We start from the raw sequence: 20465 nt of genomic DNA, 5'->3' as shown, positions 1-20465 counted from the left end.
TGAAAGAGGTAATTTCAGCATTAATGAAGTGATAATTCCAAAATTAATGAAAGAGATAATTACAGAATTAATGAGATATAATTTCAGCATTAATGAAAGAAATAATTTTAGAATTAATGAAAGAAATAATTTTAGCATTAATGAAAGAAATGATTCCAGTATTAATGAAAAATAAATAATTTAATCTTTTTTCATCTCTAGATGAGTTCTCTATCCTTTTTTTAATCTTTAAAACCCAATATTTACAGACCGAATTGTACATTTCTATGGGCAAATTGCCAGGCACGAACTTAGTTTTTCCCGAGTCAGGTGATTTCCTTGCATTTGATGTCGCTGCCGTTGCGGCGACTAGATGCTCCCTCCAGTAATATAAACTCGATGATTTGACCGGAAAAAAATAAAACAAAAAAAAATAAATGAAATAACAACACTTTCAACATTGAATGTTTTGTTGACTCTATTTCGAAACTGGTTTGGCCAAAGGTTGGAGGGGTAAACAAACCGTATCCAAGGTAGCCAATACGGCGACTTTCTCGGAAGCTCATGCATAAGCTGACCATACTTTCTCTAGAAAAATACAGGAAATTTGGATTTTAAACACAGGAAAATACCAGACAATGCCAATTCACGCCAAAAATGTCGCCAAAAGTAAACAAAGTTGCCAAATATTGCTGAATTAGCAGAAAATCACAATAGCTGGAAATGAAGCATTACTAGGCTGACGTATTTGCTCGAAGAAAATACCAGATATAGCATGGCCGTCTCTATTCTACCGTCTCGGCCGTCTCGTCGGTAGAATAGAGACAGCCCTGGATATAGGGCATCCAAATACGAAAAAATACGAGATTGACAATTATTGCCAAAAATGATGCCAAAAGTAGGTAAATTTTCCTACTATTGCTAAGTTCACAAAAAAGTCGCCAATCACGGGAAATGAAGCGCTACAGCAAATTGCAGTGAATTTTAAAAAAAACACATGACATATAGGCCTATACTAAATGAATATTCTTATTTAAAGTTGTAACTACCGTAATGTAATTTCTCAGTTGGGAAAATAATGTCAATCGTTGATTTGAAGAATAAAAAGTTGAGTTGACTTCGATGAAAATACGTGAAAACCAGGACATTTTTGCAAAAAAAGTCAGGACGGCCGGAAAAACAGAAAAGGCCGGGATTGCCCCAGGAAATACGGGATGTATGATCACCCTAACCATTACTGCAAATTGCAGTGGATTAAAATTATTTCTGCGAAATAAAACGTTCACCAAGACAAGTGTGAGAGATTGATATTCTTATTTACAGTTGTAATTATCATAATATAATAATTTATGAGTTGAAGAATAATTTCAATGTTTGACTTCAATATAAAATAAAAATTCAAGTAGGCTTCGTGTAAAAAACGGAAAAAAACCGCACACTTTTGCGAAAAAGTCGTAACGGCCAGAAAAACAAATGAAAAACAGGGACTGTCCCGGGAAATACGGGAAGTATGGTCAACTTGCTAAATTAAGGAAATTAGAAATGAAAAACTATTTCTTTTTTTTCATGATGGGTGCTCCAGTTATTTCGATTTTTTTTTCCCAGGTCGAAAGTATCGATCTTTTGAATTGGAATATACACAATTCCATAGGTCATTATGAATACTGTCAATCCTTGGTTTACGAACTTAACTACTTTACGATCAAGTACGTAATATTGCGTCCAAACGTCAGTGGAATAAATTCAAACAAGTCTCTCTGTTTTCTTTCCTCTCTCTTCATCATCACGAAACTTTGTTGCAACCCTATGAAAAAAGTAGTTCTTTTTACCTCCGTGATGAGGAGGTAAAAAGCTTCTACCCTAAGGTTAAATAGGTTCTATTATATACATGTACATAAGAGGGGAAAGAGAACAGGTAGATGAGGGGGAAAAGAGAAATGTGCTTCATATCTACATCTGTATATCATATCTACATCTCTACATCATATCTACATCTCTCTTATCTGTAAGTTCCGTTAGTAAACCGAATATTTTTCAAACCGAAATAATTTTTCCCATAGGAAACAATATAAAATGGATTAATTCGTTCCTCCGACCCCGAAGATTTCTAGTGTCAATTTTTACAACATCGCTTTTCCTCTTTTCCTCAAGTGCATAACATGAAACCAATTTAACTGGATTGAACTACTGACACTGAAAACACATTTTCCTAGAGAAAAACAATCCCAACCTTACAAGGGAACGGACTTGTATCTTATACCAGGAAAAAGCCGGACCCATGAAGGTTTTTGGATCACGTGATATTTTCCTCTTTCCATGAAGTACTTGAGGGACATACAAATCATTCCCAAGGTAACGAACATTGGCGTACGCAAGGGGGGGGGGTTTGGGGTTCTAACCCCCCTTCAAGCCGAGATCATAGTGCTATTTCGCAGGAAAAAATTTAAACCCCTCCCCCTTGAGAAAATTCTGCGTACGCCTATATGGTAACGAACATGACGAATTTCTCAGCGGCTCATGAGAGAAATAAATCTAGATTAAAGAAATGTAGAAATGAATATGTTAAAAAAAAACGGCTTCAAAATTGAAGTTGCTGAATTTCTTCAATGTAATTTACGGGCCATTATTACTTGTAAAAGATCTTAAGCTATATATAAATTTATGCAGTTGAACATTAAAAGGCAATTCAGAGACTTTAATATTCACTTTCATACTTGAAAAGATATAACTAAAAAGTTGAAATCAATGTTATTGCATGAATACCCAACACAAAAGTAGGTTCAGTTAATTATTTTAAATTTTATTCTCTGGGCTTCGTGTATATATATATCTCTAAGCGAGCTCAATATTTCGAAAACCAAGAATTCAGATGAATTTTCAAAATTACTGATGTTGCGGAAAACTTCACTAAATTTCCGCATTTTTACAATAAAATCGGCTATTTTAATATTAATTTCTATAGGCATCACCCTGTGCCTGTCCCTCAACGTGATGCCGATTATGACGTCTAAGCAAAGTCTCACTTCTAGTCTAATTAATTTTATTTATTAACGTCAGTGTCATAGCTCCGAAATTTCTGCAAAACAATCTGGCCACAATTTCTCTCAAACCAAATTCATGCTTCTGTAAGTCACTTGCTGCCAAGCTCTATCAATAAGCACTAAGAGCAATGTAGGACATTAAATTGATATTTCCAGATGTCAGTGAGTGTCAGAAGCACTGGCTTGAAGAAGATTGGGGGAGGGATGTTAAAGTCGTCCCGTACATACGGGACTCCAGCGCGTACGCAGGAGAGGGAAGATTACATCGCATTTTTTCCCCCTAAATCATTTGAGGGCTCAGTCAACACCTCCTAGAGATAGAAGGCCTCTGCACTGTTTGCCATAAACGTCATTCAGACTACCTAGCAAGTTTGCCACATTTTGTTACACAGCATCCTATTTCGTTTCTTCTCATTTTGGCGTAGAATCTTCCTGATTGGCTCACAAATACCGCATAGTGATTGGATGTGGGGTATAGAAATCGCCAATTCTGAGTCCGATCATTTCTTTTCCTCACAACGATGATACTGGCACGAGCAGGGAATTTTTTTCCCCCTGAATATTCTGAGGGAAAATGGACTACTTACTGACGTCAGTAAGGCCTCCACACGCAGCTTGTGCGTCACTGAAGTAGGCCATCTCACCTATAACCATTGGATGTAGGGGTCATTCAACTAATACGTCAGCATCGAGGGGGAGGGGGTTTCGGATTTGCTGGCTTTTGATGAGAAGGGGGGAAGGGGGTTTGAAGGTTGCTTACGTCATCAACCACCCTTTTTGAAGATATGAAATATTCTAAGCTGCTGACGAAATTTTGCTGACAAGGGAGGGAGTCAAAAATGGCTGAAAATCTGCTGACGTAATACTTGAATGTCCCCATAGCAGGCCGACGCATGCGCCATCGTAACCCTTTTGTAGCATATCCTAGAACCCCTTAATACCCCTTAAATGTATATGAAATCGTCTTAGCATATCCACAATAGCTATAGGTGAGATGGCCTGCTTCAGTGACGTCACAAGTTTCGTGTGGAGGCCTTGTTCTCTAGTAGGTGTTGGCTCAGCCCCATAGTCGTAACTAGGATTTTCTCCCCCGGGGCAAACATGATTCAGTCACCCCCACAACTTTAAAATTCAATAATTCTATAACGGTATTCGTCGTTCCCACCTGAAACTGCCGCCCCTAAATTTTTCCGCCCTGAGAAATTGCCCCCCGCCCCCCCCTCCAGTGAGGGGGGCTGATTTTATAAATTTTATGCTCAGCCCCCTTATAAAATTTATTGGGAGGACTCAGCCAGGTTCCTGCGCCTATGGTGAGTACTGATTCTGTGTAAGAAATTATTTCAAAAAGTCTCTGAATAATTTCTCTGATATAAACCTTCTCAAAGTTTAAAATGACAGGCTGATCCATGAGCTGGATAAGAGGAGTCGTATTTGAAGAAAAGAACTTAAAAAATAACCGCCATATCGCCATATAGACTTCTCAATTTCTTTATTGTTCCTTTGGACTTAATATAATTTTTTCCGGCTTGCATGTTCATGAACCAAAACAAGTTCGCAAATCGAAACAATTTTTGTTGATCGTAAATCGCATTATACGTAAAGCGATGGTTGACTGTATTATGCAATCCTAAAATACAGTACATCGATTGTGATGCAGTTGAATATTAAAACATTAATAGAGACGTACAAATTTTCATTTTCATACTTGATAAAATATGAATAAAAAGTTATATCTTCTCAATGTTATTGCACGTATATCCGACTCAAAAGTAGGTCCAGCTTATTATTTTATATTTAATTTTCTTGGCTTTACATCTCCAAGCAAACTAAAAATTTCAAAAATTAGAAATTCAATTCAATTTTCAAAATTATTCACGTGGCACACAAAAAGCTCTACTGAATTTCTGCACTTCTACAGTGCAATCGGTACTTCTAACATTTATTTCTAGGTGAAACCTCCTGTGCCTGTCCCTAAAAGTGATGCTGATGATGGTTATGACGTCTATGTGAAAATCCTTATAGGTGAAGATAATTAACCATTGACAGCTTGGGCTCCTTGAGTCCCAACTCCATGGCCCCCACAAGGGTTCCGGCCGGGACGATTCTCATCAATATTTTTGTTTTTCACAATATAGATTCACTATAGAGGGGCCCGTGATGAATCCAGAACAGGTGCCCTGCGTCAGAATGCAGGGCCATGGCCCACCCATGCCCTCTATGAACTTTATGAAGGGGCCTGCAATCAGGGCATCAACTAAGAGAAGGCAGGGGAGGTCTGATGCCCCGGGCGCAAGACCAAGAAAAGTCAACCAAGTTTACTCTTTATCCATTTAAAATTGCAGGAGGGGGGGGGGTGCCTAAATTAATACTTGCCCCAGGTGATTTTTTTTTTTGCTAGTTGTGACCTTGTAGGGCTGTGTTACCCATACGGTCACCCGAAATGCGCGCCGCTGTATAAGGGGCGAATATATTGCATGGAATGATTCGCAAAGAAAGACTATGTGAATTCTGATGCATTTCATCTAGCTGGGATTACAGCCGTGAGTTTTAAAGGTCGTTTTACTGATGCGGCTAAAACGATGTCTCGCATGGGTGAAAATTTTGTCTCGAGCCGTCCCGGTGGGAAGGGGAAGGCGAAACTTTTTCCAATAACGAGAGAGAGATCTCTCCATGAGAATCAGAATACGCAATAGTGACGGTAATTGTCAAAACAATAAAATTACCTACATACCGTATAATATATTACGGTAATTCCAATTCTATACTATACACTGAAGAGCCAAAAAAACTGGTCCACCTGCCTAATATCGTGTAGGGCCCCCGCGAGCACGCAGAAGTGCCGCAACACGACGTGGCATGGACTCGACTAATGTCTGAAGTAGTGCTGGAGGTAAGTGACACCATGAATCCTGCAGGGCTGTCCATAAATCCGTAGGAGTAAGAGGGGGGTGGAGATCTCTTCTGAACAGCACGTTGCAAGGCATCCCAGATATGTTCAATAATGTTCATGTCTGGGGATTTAGGTGGCCAGCGGAAGTGTCTAAAGTCAGAAGAGTGTTCCTGGAGCCACTTTGTAGCAATTCTGGATGTGTGGGGTGTCGCATTATCCTGATGAAATTGTCCAAGTCTGTCGGAATGCACAATGGACATGAATGGGTGCAGGTGATCAGACAGGATGCTTACGTACCTGTCACCTGTCAGAGTCGTATCTAGACGTATCAGGGGTCCCATATCACGCCAACTGCACACGCCCCATACCATCACAGAGCCTCCACCAGCTTGAACAGTCCCCTGTTGACATGTAGGGTCCATGGATTCATGAGGTTGTCTCCATACCCGTACACGTCCATCAGCTCGAAGCAATTGGAACCGAGACTTGTCAGACCAAGCAACGCGTTTCCAGTCCTCAACAGTCCAATGTCGGTGTTGTCGGGCCCAGGCGAGGCGTAAAGCTTTGTGTCGTGCAGTCATCAAGGGTACACGAGTGGGCCTTCGGCTCCGAAAGCCCATATCGATGATGTTTCGTTGAATGGTTCGCACGCTGACACTTGTTGATGGCCCAGCATTGAAATCTGCAGCAATTTGTGGAAGGGTTGCACGTCTGTCACGTTTAATGATTCTCGTCAGTCGTCGTTGGTCCCGTTCTTGCATGATCTTTTTCCGGCCGCAGCGATGTCGTAGATTTAATTTTTTACCGGATTCACGGTACACTCGTGAAATGGTCGTACGTGAAAATCCAAATTTTTCATCGCTACCTCGGAGATGCTATGTCCCATCTCTCGTGCGCCGACTATAACACCACGTTCAAACTCACTTAAATCCCGATAACCTGCCATTGTAGCAGCAGTAACCGATCCAACAACTATGCCAGACACTTGTTGTGTTATATAGGCGTTGCCGACCGCAGCGCCGTACTCTGATTGGTTCCATAACTCTTTATTTGCATACGCATGCCTGTACCAGTTTTTTTGGCTCTTCAGTTTATTTTGTGTATTCGGAAAAAAGCGCAAAGCTTATCCTTTCCACTAGTAGTACTTAGATCAAAATCGACCACATTCAGAACCGGACTTCTACCTAGGGCCCCAACCTCGAAGGGACCTATGCATAAGTGGATACAGACTCCTTGTACGGGGGGGGGGGGGGGACGAATGTCCACCTTCGCCCTTCCGCCTATGACAATAATGCAATTTTTTAATGAAAGGGCAGGGGGTGATCACCTCCATCGCTCCCTCCTCCGTAGCCATCTATAAATCTATGTGTTGGGGACCAATGTAGCTCTCAAACTATGGAAGTTATTTCGAAGATTAATAAATATTTTTAATTCACTACTGCTATATTTAGAATCTAGAAAAATATTCTAGAAACTTCTAAATAATACAGTAATAATAAAGATAATATTGTCCTACAACACACACGACCAGGGACCAAAATCGTACTCAGAAACAGGGCACTGAAAATAATATCACAGTTTTTCCGAACGGAATAGAAACGAATTGGCCATTCAAGGAAACATACATTTTCTGGATATTATGCCGAGATGAACTTGAAAAGAAAAGTCATCTGGCCTCTGCCGGGGACTTGAACACAGGCCCTTTTTTTATATATTGGAAATATTGGGTTCGGACCCCTTAAAACGTTCAAGTCCTCCCAATATTTTCAATAAATTTACGCCTATGATGACAGGGCAAAAACACAAGGAGAGAGATAATGTATAACTGGGGTATACATTACTAACTTTTTAAAGGTTTTAATCTAAAAATAAGACCTATAATTCAATATAGGACAATTTTACATTCTGTTAATTCATTCAACTCTTTATTTGAATGAACCTGAACAGAAACCAATAATTTTTGACCCACTGGAAATGTTTAAAACGCAATTACAATATCATTTATTATATTTTCGATCATGATTTCGATTGTTGGTCAGGGCACAATATTTTTTTAAGCAATTTTTAACTTTCATCGAATCTGTACATGTAAAAAGGTTCAATGAAAGATGTAAAAATGGTGGTTTAACGAAGGCGACACACTGCTGAGAACAGTAAAATAATAACAATGATTCAGTCAGAAACTTTTAATCAAACTAATTATTTTATTGACATTTAGTATAATTAAGGGTTTCTCTCGGAATTTTTCTATTATCATCAAGTCATTTTTCATACCGATTAATAAATGTTGCAACGAAGATTTTTTAATTTCCTTGTGACTGCAATTGATTTTGATCGTGCTAAAATGTTAATAAATTTACATTTTTGCCTGAAAGATTTTGCTACCACTTCGAAATTTATTCTAGCCTGCATGATTTCCGCAGAACTTGTCATTTTTTTCAGATGAAGTTTCATTCGGGAGCATCTTTACAAGGGGGCGGTTGCTCTGGACCCCTTTTAGCACAGACGGACTTCAGACTTTCGCCGTCCTAGGCACTACTAATTTTTTCGCCCTTTGAGATGCTCTTATATTTCGTTTATTTTTCCGAAAAAATCATGCCCCCCCCCCTCCCCACACACACAGCTCTCAGTTTTCAAAAAAAAAAAAAAAAAAATTTGAAAGCCATCTCTTTACTGTTTGTTCTTCGAAGTATGGTTTCGAATATTGTTTCATACACACACTTATAAATGAGATACCGTTAAAATTTAGAACTGTATTTGTTGGACTTTATCATGGCAACTTGTAACTGTGATCAATTTCATTCAACAAGAGTAGGGTGATTTTAGCGGTTTTGGTGCACAATAGGACTGCGCATTTGCTGCGCATCAAACAATAGGGCTCCCCACTTGCTGCGCATCAAACAATAGGGCTCCCCACTTGCTGCGCATCAAACAAATGGGTGCTTCGCACTTGTTGAGGCTCGCTAGATGGCGCTTCCTATGACGTCATTCCTAAATTATCGTTCTTGCCTATGATGTCATTCCCAAATTATCGTTTTTCAGGGGGGTCATTCCTAAATTAAACTTTATTTCCCAAGTGATGATTTTTTTCAGGGAACATTCCTAAATTAAACTTTTGAATTCATTTTCTGACTTAGAAAAAATTTGCTCCTAAATTAAACTTTATTTCCTGACTTGTTTTTTTTTTTTTTTGGAGGGATGCTCCTAAATTTTTTTTTTCCATCCCAAGTGATGAGATTATTTCAAAGAGGGGTCATTCCTAAATTAAACTTTATTTTCTGACTTTGTTATTTTTTGGAGGGATGCATTTTCTAACTTAATTTTTTTCTATCCCAAGATTTTCCCATAACGTCACTTCGAAGATATCACCAAAGAGAAGGATCTTTCCCAAATTATCGTTTAATTTCAGACTTTTTTTTTTTTTTCTAACTTGGGGATCTTTCCTACATTAAACTTTATTTTCTGATGATTTTTTCATTCCTAAATTAAACTTTATTTTCTAAACTAAACAAAGATGAATCGTTTCATTAATTTTAAAATAAAATTTTTTTCAAGTCACAAATAAACTTTTGTATGTCCAAGCTGAAAAGTAAAAATAAACCAAAGGAGCAATAAAATACAAAGTCATTTTATATGATTTTCATTTATTTCAAATAAATTTCTTCTATCTTAGATTTCAAAACATCAAAATCAATCGCATTAAAACATTTTTCCGCTACATCGTAATTTTCCGCCAGAGTTTTAGCGACTTCGCGAAAGTCAATCAGGGTTAAAGCATGATCAAAATATTTATAAAACATTAAATTATCATTCAACTGCAGACATTCATGACCCAACTGATTAGCATATCCCATGGAACACCCATGGCAGTCAACAATTTTTTCGATGCTAGCAAAAAGTTTTTCACTCACCAATTTAGCCAAAATGTCGGTGATATCCATAGAACTCGTTCCTTTAGTTTGGTTTTCGCGCACACACACTTTCAGATAGTCCAAGCAGAGCGTTTTCTGCACGAGCTCACTGATCACGGTATGAAGTGGTTTATCATCCTCGCTCCAGAAGAGTGCCTCGATTGCCTGGAAAGTCATTTTGAGGGGGTTTTCGGAGCACTTGAAAATTTTGTTGTCCCCGCGATGTAGAGTTTGAATTAGCACATCATCACCGCTGTAGTCCACGATCAGGTTCTCCGACACTAGGAAAGTTCTATCAACGCGTTGCAGCATAGTACGACGAGAGAATTCGGTTCTCAAACATTCCCACACGTACGGCGAAAGAGTCACTCCATTTTTAGCTGGGTGCATGAGTCCATCGCGTTCGAAAAATTCTCGAATATGTACGCGCACTTCACCACTGAAGATCACGACGCTGACGAAAAAGTTCTCCTTCACGTGAAAGATGTTGGGAGGCGGCGCTTCCTTATTGAATCCACTGCTGCGAGATCTCTTAGCCGATGGTGGTTGAGTGTTCGGTGATGGGCGCTTGTTACTCGAAACCATTTTCCGGAACGTCAGGCTGAGTCGGACGTCTTTTACTTTTGGGTCTTTAGGTATCGCGTGACGCCACAGCTGGTTGGTTGGAGGTAGCATCGTCAGCAGGCTGTTGTGTTCCAGGATTCGGTCCACGGATTGGTGCCCCCGTCGAGAGAACACGAGCTTTCTTTCAGCGCCCAGGGAGAGGCAAGCGATGGGGTAATCTTTGACGAGCTGTGATTCGTCATCGGAATGCGGGGAGATGCTCTTGGTTCCATCAGAGTATCGGTTGACGACAACAAAGTTGTAGTCATGGCCTGAGATGCTCTCGACCACGGCTTTCAAATCCAAGAGGAGAGGTGTCCACGGTTGGGCCTGGAGGGTCATTCCGGAAAAGGTGTAGTGTAGGCCAGCGTCACCATACCCAGCATGCTGTCTGGGCATCGGATAAGTCTTGTCGCCAAACTTGAAGACGCATTCCTCTGCTGGACGGTACACGATTTCAGATTCGAGCTGGTGTAGTATCGCAACGGAAGTATCCAGTACGTTCCGAGCGTATTCATAGCGGAGGCTTTCCATCTGTCTAAATGAAAACAACGCATACAGTCTCTCTCCGCAACTCTCAAGATGAAAAAAAAAAAAATTGCGAAATATATATTTTAACAGAAGTTTTTTTTTTTTTTAAGTTTTTTAAATTTTTATTATTATTATTATTTTACAAAATTAAATTTTTATGCATCTAACCATTCAGCGCATGCTACGACCTTGCTTCTTGCGCAATGCCCTTTTTGCAGAGGGTGAAACCCGCAAGAAGTCAAGGATTTTGGGAAGTTTAAGACTTTCACTGTCTCCAGGTTGAATCGTTGCTCTAGAAATTTTTTTTTTTGCCTGCAGTTCACATAAATGCAACTATATCTGTTATTAACAGTGGTGAGATGAATTTTCATTAAATTATAATCGAAAAGCCCTTCCCCCCATCTAATATTAAGAAGATTTCTGCTAACCCAGAGCATTTGTGGGAAATCTTCTTCGGATAGCTCCTTGCTAGAGAATGGCGGCTTGTAGAGAGAGTGATATACTCTCCCTGTGCTTAAATCAAAGCAAGCCATTTCCTTAACAACATATATCCCACTTTTAAGCAAGAATCCCTCAAAATCTAACACGCAAGAAGCCATAGAAAAAAAAAATCTTACCAAGTTGCGGAGAGAGAAGTGTATCCAAGCGAGCGAGAGAACTAAGTTAAGGAATTGTGTCTGTCCCGCAGTTTATATACTGCAGTTGCAGTTGATAAGCATAAGTATAGGAATATACTGTGAATCTCAAAGTGCACCCAGTAGCATCACTATCTCATTCACGTGAATCACTAATACAATATATTCATGTGAGCATGCATCACTGATACAGTACCAATATCTAATGATACACTATCCAATGTTACATGAATCACTGATAATGATGTGAGTAGCATCACTATCTCATTCACGTGAATCACTGATACAATATATTCATGTGAGCATGCATCACTGATACAGTACCAATATCTAACGATACACTATCCAATGTTACATAAATCACTGATAATGATATTGACGTGAGTATGCATCACTCGCGTTGCTTCGATTATTCTGCACGCGACACTGATAACTATATGAGTACTGTCTGCCCGAGTAATGACGCATAGCACACGAGACTCGTTATCGCTTCCTAACCCTTTATCTCATTAAAAGTATCATCTTCTTTGCAGATCCTCTCACTTCGTTTTTGAGTTTTGTCCAGACAGCATCAAGTTTTTTAGCTTTCGCTTCGTACGTTCGCGCAATGGCTAGTTTTATCGATTTCGGTATAAGTAAAGAAGAATTAGTTAGATTGTTGGAAAATGACGATAATTTCGTCAATGAATGTCTCAACGAGGATTTAGTTAGTGATCGCGATATAAAATTAATGATTGAGGATGAGGAGAATTTCATCCAGCAATGCCTGAAGCGTCCTGCGCCAGTAGAAGCTGGACCAAGTGGATATGCTCCGTCAGAGAAGAAGAAGAAAGAGGTTAGTTGTTTTTTTAAATTATCGCGCGTTAAATTTTATTCCAAATTAATTTTCAGGAGTAAATTTTATTTCGAGTTGAATTTATTTCATGTAAGGTATTTAAACTCATTTATTTAATGGTAGAGCTGCGAAACATCTGGGAATTTCATTACAAGTTAAATTTTATTTCGAGTTAAATTTAATTTCAAATCAAATTTATTTATGTCGCGAGTTAAATTTTCATTCATCGAAAAAAAAATTATTCAGTTGTATTTCATGTCGCGAAACAATTTCTCAGGCGTAAATTTATTTCAAGTTAAATTTATTTCATGTAAGGTATTTAAACTTTATTTAATGGTAGAGCTGCGAAACATCTGGGAATTTCATTACAAGTTAAATTTTATTCCGAGTTAAATTTAATTTCAAATCAAATTTATTTATGTCGCGAGTTAAATTTTCATTCATCGAAAAAAAAATTATTCAGTTGTATTTCATGTCGCGAAACAATTTCTCAGGCGTAAATTTATTTCAAGTTAAATTTATTTCATGTAAGGTATTTAAACTTTATTTAATGGTAGAGCTGCGAAACATCTGGGAATTTCATGTCGCGAAACAATTTCAAAACGACACAAGAATTCAAATAGAAATTTTTTTATTCAATTGTACATCAGCAGACTCGTGAATCAATTTATACATTTGCGCACTGGTGAGATTAACGGCTTTCGTAGTGGGCGCATTTCCGCTAAAATAGCGTATATCGTAGGTTTTATTACAATACGTGAGAAAAATATTTCCTCCCAGCGGAAGAGAGGAATTACATCTTTCAAAGTCCATTTGATTTTTATATGTTGTTGCTATAAGAGTAAATAATATAACAATCAGTATCGTGAATATGGCGAACATTCTCTTGTGTCTTATCAGTTCTCCATTACTCTCCAATTCGTAGGACCAGCAGCTCGGTAAATCGAATGACGGTACATCCGTTTTCCATGCGATACCCTGCTTTCTATTGTTTTGATCGTAGATCACGGCTTCCACTGTTGTTGGCATTTCAAAGCTCTAACCAAATATGTTTCAAAAATGGGTTTTTTATATAATCTCTCGGAGCTCCGGTTTCTTCTAGCGCTTTCAGGAAAATTTCTTGACCCACCACGGGTGATTTTCTCCGACCGACCACACTTGATATCAAATCGCGAATGTCGCTTCCTTTGATGAGTCTGCTCTTATAAACGATCGAGCCGTTAGAATTAATTTTTAATATGTTCGGATGCTTATTTATATGCGTGATAATTTTTTCTGAGTGCCCTCTTTGCGATTTCGGGACAGAAATCAGAGCTATTGGTAATTCGTCAACTTTCTTTTTCTTCTCTTTTTCTACTTCTTGAATTTTCGGTTCTGGTAACCGCGGTGGATTGTTCTCGGCGACGTTGATTCTCTTGTTCAGCAGATTCTGATAGAGTTTAATTTTTATAGCTTCGGGCTCCTTGCTTCGCAGTATTTTCAACATCTCGTTGTCCAACTCAGAAAGCTGCTCTTTTGTGGTCACATGACGCGATAACAATTGTTCTGGAACCAGAGCGAATTTCTGTGCGTGCTCCATTATCTCGTGAACAAAGTGGCGAGGGTTTGTATGGCGGCTGGGATTAACTGGAACAAAAAACCTCCTTTCTGAATCAGCACGCGCTTTTTCTCGTATAGCGGCGTCTTTTTGCAGGCGAGTTTGCGAAGTGTATTTCTGTGCCTTTTCAGTTTATTTTTCTGTTTTGAGGATAACGGTATGACACCCTTCAAAATATTGAGTGAGCACTCGCAGACTGTCTTTAATGCTGATTTCGGTAATTTCTTCAACAAATCCTTACGTTTATTCCTCGGACAGGCAGAGAGTAGACGAAGCAACAAGTGCTTCGTCTACTCTCTGCCTGTCCGAGGAATAAACGTAAGGATTTGTTGAAGAAATTACCGAAATCAGCATTAAAGACAGTCTGCGAGTGCTCACTCAATATTTTGAAGGGTGTCATACCGTTATCCTCAAAACAGAAAAATAAACTGAAAAGGCACAGAAATACACTTCGCAAACTCGCCTGCAAAAAGACGCCGCTATACGAGAAAAAGCGCGTGCTGATTCAGAAAGGAGGTTTTTTGTTCCAGTTAATCCCAGCCGCCATACAAACCCTCGCCACTTTGTTCACGAGATAATGGAGCACGCACAGAAATTCGCTCTGGTTCCAGAACAATTGTTATCGCGTCATGTGACCACAAAAGAGCAGCTTTCTGAGTTGGACAACGAGATGTTGAAAATACTGCGAAGCAAGGAGCCCGAAGCTATAAAAATTAAACTCTATCAGAATCTGCTGAACAAGAGAATCAACGTCGCCGAGAACAATCCACCGCGGTTACCAGAACCGAAAATTCAAGAAGTAGAAAAAGAGAAGAAAAAGAAAGTTGACGAATTACCAATAGCTCTGATTTCTGTCCCGAAATCGCAAAGAGGGCACTCAGAAAAAATTATCACGCATATAAATAAGCATCCGAACATATTAAAAATTAATTCTAACGGCTCGATCGTTTATAAGAGCAGACTCATCAAAGGAAGCGACATTCGCGATTTGATATCAAGTGTGGTCGGTCGGAGAAAATCACCCGTGGTGGGTCAAGAAATTTTCCTGAAAGCGCTAGAAGAAACCGGAGCTCCGAGAGATTATATAAAAAACCCATTTTTGAAACATATTTGGTTAGAGCTTTGAAATGCCAACAACAGTGGAAGCCGTGATCTACGATCAAAACAATAGAAAGCAGGGTATCGCATGGAAAACGGATGTACCGTCATTCGATTTACCGAGCTGCTGGTCCTACGAATTGGAGAGTAATGGAGAACTGATAAGACACAAGAGAATGTTCGCCATATTCACGATACTGATTGTTATATTATTTACTCTTATAGCAACAACATATAAAAATCAAATGGACTTTGAAAGATGTAATTCCTCTCTTCCGCTGGGAGGAAATATTTTTCTCACGTATTGTAATAAAACCTACGATATACGCTATTTTAGCGGAAATGCGCCCACTACGAAAGCCGTTAATCTCACCAGTGCGCAAATGTATAAATTGATTCACGAGTCTGCTGATGTACAATTGAATAAAAAAATTTCTATTTGAATTCTTGTGTCGTTTTGAAATTGTTTCGCGACATGAAATTCCCAGATGTTTCGCAGCTCTACCATTAAATAAAGTTTAAATACCTTACATGAAATAAATTTAACTTGAAATAAATTTACGCCTGAGAAATTGTTTCGCGACATGAAATACAACTGAATAATTTTTTTTTCGATGAATGAAAATTTAACTCGCGACATAAATAAATTTGATTTGAAATTAAATTTAACTCGGAATAAAATTTAACTTGTAATGAAATTCCCAGATGTTTCGCAGCTCTACCATTAAATAAAGTTTAAATACCTTACATGAAATAAATTTAACTTGAAATAAATTTACGCCTGAGAAATTGTTTCGCGACATGAAATACAACTGAATAATTTTTTTTTCGATGAATGAAAATTTAACTCGCGACATAAATAAATTTGATTTGAAATTAAATTTAACTCGAAATAAAATTTAACTTGTAATGAAATTCCCAGATGTTTCGCAGCTCTACCATTAAATAAATGAGTTTAAATACCTTACATGAAATAAATTCAACTCGAAATAAAATTTACTCCTGAAAATTAATTTGGAATAAAATTTAACGCGCGATAATTTAAAAAAACAACTAACCTCTTTCTTCTTCTTCTCTGACGGAGCATATCCACTTGGTCCAGCTTCTACTGGCGCAGGACGCTTCAGGCATTGCTGGATGAAATTCTCCTCATCCTCAATCATTAATTTTATATCGCGATCACTAACTAAATCCTCGTTGAGACATTCATTGACGAAATTATCGTCATTTTCCAACAATCTAACTAATTCTTCTTTACTTATACCGAAATCGATAAAACTAGCCATTGCGCGAACGTACGAAGCGAAAGCTAAAAAACTTGATGCTGTCTGGACAAAACTCAAAAACGAAGTGAGAGGATCTGCAAAGAAGATGATACTTTTAATGAGATAAAGGGTTAGGAAGCGATAACGAGTCTCGTGTGCTATGCGTCATTACTCGGGCAGACAGTACTCATATAGTTATCAGTGTCGCGTGCAGAATAATCGAAGCAACGCGAGTGATGCATACTCACGTCAATATCATTATCAGTGATTTATGTAACATTGGATAGTGTATCGTTAGATATTGGTACTGTATCAGTGATGCATGCTCACATGAATATATTGTATCAGTGATTCACGTGAATGAGATAGTGATGCTACTCACATCATTATCAGTGATTCATGTAACATTGGATAGTGTATCATTAGATATTGGTACTGTATCAGTGATGCATGCTCACATGAATATATTGTATTAGTGATTCACGTGAATGAGATAGTGATGCTACTGGGTGCACTTTGAGATTCACAGTATATTCCTATACTTATGCTTATCAACTGCAACTGCAGTATATAAACTGCGGGACAGACACAATTCCTTAACTTAGTTCTCTCGCTCGCTTGGATACACTTCTCTCTCCGCAACTTGGTAAGATTTTTTTTTTCTATGGCTTCTTGCGTGTTAGATTTTGAGGGATTCTTGCTTAAAAGTGGGATATATGTTGTTAAGGAAATGGCTTGCTTTGATTTAAGCACAGGGAGAGTATATCACTCTCTCTACAAGCCGCCATTCTCTAGCAAGGAGCTATCCGAAGAAGATTTCCCACAAATGCTCTGGGTTAGCAGAAATCTTCTTAATATTAGATGGGGGGAAGGGCTTTTCGATTATAATTTAATGAAAATTCATCTCACCACTGTTAATAACAGATATAGTTGCATTTATGTGAACTGCAGGCAAAAAAAAAAATTTCTAGAGCAACGATTCAACCTGGAGACAGTGAAAGTCTTAAACTTCCCAAAATCCTTGACTTCTTGCGGGTTTCACCCTCTGCAAAAAGGGCATTGCGCAAGAAGCAAGGTCGTAGCATGCGCTGAATGGTTAGATGCATAAAAATTTAATTTTGTAAAATAATAATAATAATAAAAATTTAAAAAACTTAAAAAAAAAAAAAACTTCTGTTAAAATATATATTTCGCAATTTTTTTTTTTTTCATCTTGAGAGTTGCGGAGAGAGACTGTATGCGTTGTTTTCATTTAGACAGATGGAAAGCCTCCGCTATGAATACGCTCGGAACGTACTGGATACTTCCGTTGCGATACTACACCAGCTCGAATCTGAAATCGTGTACCGTCCAGCAGAGGAATGCGTCTTCAAGTTTGGCGACAAGACTTATCCGATGCCCAGACAGCATGCTGGGTATGGTGACGCTGGCCTACACTACACCTTTTCCGGAATGACCCTCCAGGCCCAACCGTGGACACCTCTCCTCTTGGATTTGAAAGCCGTAGTCGAGAGCATCTCAGGCCATGACTACAACTTTGTTGTCGTCAACCGATACTCTGATGGAACCAAGAGCATCTCCCCGCATTCCGATGACGAATCACAGCTCGTCAAAGATTACCCCATCGCTTGCCTCTCCCTGGGCGCTGAAAGAAAGCTCGTGTTCTCTCGACGGGGGCACCAATCCGTGGACCGAATCCTGGAACACAACAGCCTGCTGACGATGCTACCTCCAACCAACCAGCTGTGGCGTCACGCGATACCTAAAGACCCAAAAGTAAAAGACGTCCGACTCAGCCTGACGTTCCGGAAAATGGTTTCGAGTAACAAGCGCCCATCACCGAACACTCAACCACCATCGGCTAAGAGATCTCGCAGCAGTGGATTCAATAAGGAAGCGCCGCCTCCCAACATCTTTCACGTGAAGGAGAACTTTTTCGTCAGCGTCGTGATCTTCAGTGGTGAAGTGCGCGTACATATTCGAGAATTTTTCGAACGCGATGGACTCATGCACCCAGCTAAAAATGGAGTGACTCTTTCGCCGTACGTGTGGGAATGTTTGAGAACCGAATTCTCTCGTCGTACTATGCTGCAACGCGTTGATAGAACTTTCCTAGTGTCGGAGAACCTGATCGTGGACTACAGCGGTGATGATGTGCTAATTCAAACTCTACATCGCGGGGACAACAAAATTTTCAAGTGCTCCGAAAACCCCCTCAAAATGACTTTCCAGGCAATCGAGGCACTCTTCTGGAGCGAGGATGATAAACCACTTCATACCGTGATCAGTGAGCTCGTGCAGAAAACGCTCTGCTTGGACTATCTGAAAGTGTGTGTGCGCGAAAACCAAACTAAAGGAACGAGTTCTATGGATATCACCGACATTTTGGCTAAATTGGTGAGTGAAAAACTTTTTGCTAGCATCGAAAAAATTGTTGACTGCCATGGGTGTTCCATGGGATATGCTAATCAGTTGGGTCATGAATGTCTGCAGTTGAATGATAATTTAATGTTTTATAAATATTTTGATCATGCTTTAACCCTGATTGACTTTCGCGAAGTCGCTAAAACTCTGGCGGAAAATTACGATGTAGCGGAAAAATGTTTTAATGCGATTGATTTTGATGTTTTGAAATCTAAGATAGAAGAAATTTATTTGAAATAAATGAAAATCATATAAAATGACTTTGTATTTTATTGCTCCTTTGGTTTATTTTTACTTTTCAGCTTGGACATACAAAAGTTTATTTGTGACTTGAAAAAAATTTTATTTTAAAATTAATGAAACGATTCATCTTTGTTTAGTTTAGAAAATAAAGTTTAATTTAGGAATGAAAAAATCATCAGAAAATAAAGTTTAATGTAGGAAAGATCCCCAAGTTAGAAAAAAAAAAAAAAGTCTGAAATTAAACGATAATTTGGGAAAGATCCTTCTCTTTGGTGATATCTTCGAAGTGACGTTATGGGAAAATCTTGGGATAGAAAAAAATTAAGTTAGAAAATGCATCCCTCCAAAAAATAACAAAGTCAGAAAATAAAGTTTAATTTAGGAATGACCCCTCTTTGAAATAATCTCATCACTTGGGATGGAAAAAAAAAATTTAGGAGCATCCCTCCAAAAAAAAAAAAAAACAAGTCAGGAAATAAAGTTTAATTTAGGAGCAAATTTTTTCTAAGTCAGAAAATGAATTCAAAAGTTTAATTTAGGAATGTTCCCTGAAAAAAATCATCACTTGGGAAATAAAGTTTAATTTAGGAATGACCCCCCTGAAAAACGATAATTTGGGAATGACATCATAGGCAAGAACGATAATTTAGGAATGACGTCATAGGAAGCGCCATCTAGCGAGCCTCAACAAGTGCGAAGCACCCATTTGTTTGATGCGCAGCAAGTGGGGAGCCCTATTGTTTGATGCGCAGCAAGTGGGGAGCCCTATTGTTTGATGCGCAGCAAATGCGCAGTCCTATTGTGCACCAAAACCGCTAAAATCACCCTACTAACAAGCTTATTATGTTTATCAAGTTAATCTCAAAACTTCTGAATTGGAACTCGGAAAAAAAAAATCTCATAAAAATTGGTACTTTAAATAAGTGATACTTTATTCAATTAAGGGTTCTCACGATTCCTGAAGTCGATTTTTCAAACATGACTAGAAAATTTCATTCAATTGTGAAAAAAATTAAATGCAAAAAATTTCGTGTCAATCGAGTTAATTTGTTTCTTCAAAATAAAATTAAAAATTAATACATTATAGTGTAAAAGTAAACGAGAAAAAACACTTTGATCGCGATTTTCTCAAATTGCAATTTTTGAGCTCATCCGTTTTTAAGATGAAAAAAAAACTACGTCACCAAAATTTTGTAGGAATACTTATGTGACATGAACGTAAACGAGCCTCGAACTTCGATATCTGATGATTCGTTGGAATTTTATGAGTTTTTAAAATTTGAAAAAAATCTGAGAGAATCCAACTTTTTTTGTTTTTTAAAATTCCCATGGGGTTTAATTTCTAAATCTCAGGTTCATTTTACCAACACATATCACGCACACATTTCTGCAAAATTTCAGAATTTTCAGCCG

General features: G+C 38.5%; 2 protein-coding genes across 2 annotated transcripts; one reads left to right on the top strand and one right to left on the bottom strand.

Annotated features, from left to right (window-relative positions):
- Window positions 1–9482: 9482 nt before the first annotated feature.
- On the bottom strand, window positions 9483–11665 carry LOC149085411 (uncharacterized). Its single transcript, XM_089233409.1, has 2 exons — window positions 11573–11665; window positions 9483–10962 (listed from the first exon to the last, which is right to left on the bottom strand). The coding sequence occupies exon 2, from the start codon at window positions 10956–10958 to the stop codon at window positions 9555–9557; it is 1404 nt and encodes a 467-aa protein (XP_089089535.1). The 5' UTR covers window positions 10959–10962; window positions 11573–11665; the 3' UTR covers window positions 9483–9554.
- Window positions 11666–15979: 4314 nt separating this feature from the next.
- On the top strand, window positions 15980–19670 carry LOC149085410 (uncharacterized). The gene is made up of 2 exons (XM_089233407.1): window positions 15980–17031; window positions 17642–19670. Exon 2 carries the CDS (start codon window positions 17646–17648, stop codon window positions 19047–19049), a length of 1404 nt encoding a protein of 467 aa, XP_089089533.1. The 5' UTR covers window positions 15980–17031; window positions 17642–17645; the 3' UTR covers window positions 19050–19670.
- Window positions 19671–20465: the final 795 nt, after the last annotated feature.

The sequence above is a fragment of the Pholcus phalangioides genome, unplaced genomic scaffold, assembly GCF_987345545.1.
Source record: "Pholcus phalangioides strain wild (caught in Gottingen) unplaced genomic scaffold, Ppha-v1.0 ptg000007l_1, whole genome shotgun sequence".
Taxonomy (NCBI): domain Eukaryota; kingdom Metazoa; phylum Arthropoda; class Arachnida; order Araneae; family Pholcidae; genus Pholcus; species Pholcus phalangioides.
This window is presented reverse-complemented; position numbering and strand designations above follow the sequence as displayed.

Bases quoted from the DNA above. Each gene is read 5' to 3' on its own strand.
- LOC149085411 (XM_089233409.1), bottom strand. From the start codon at position 10,958: ATGGAAAGCCTCCGCTATGAATACGCTCGGAACGTACTGGATACTTCC.
- LOC149085410 (XM_089233407.1), top strand. From the start codon at position 17,646: ATGGAAAGCCTCCGCTATGAATACGCTCGGAACGTACTGGATACTTCC.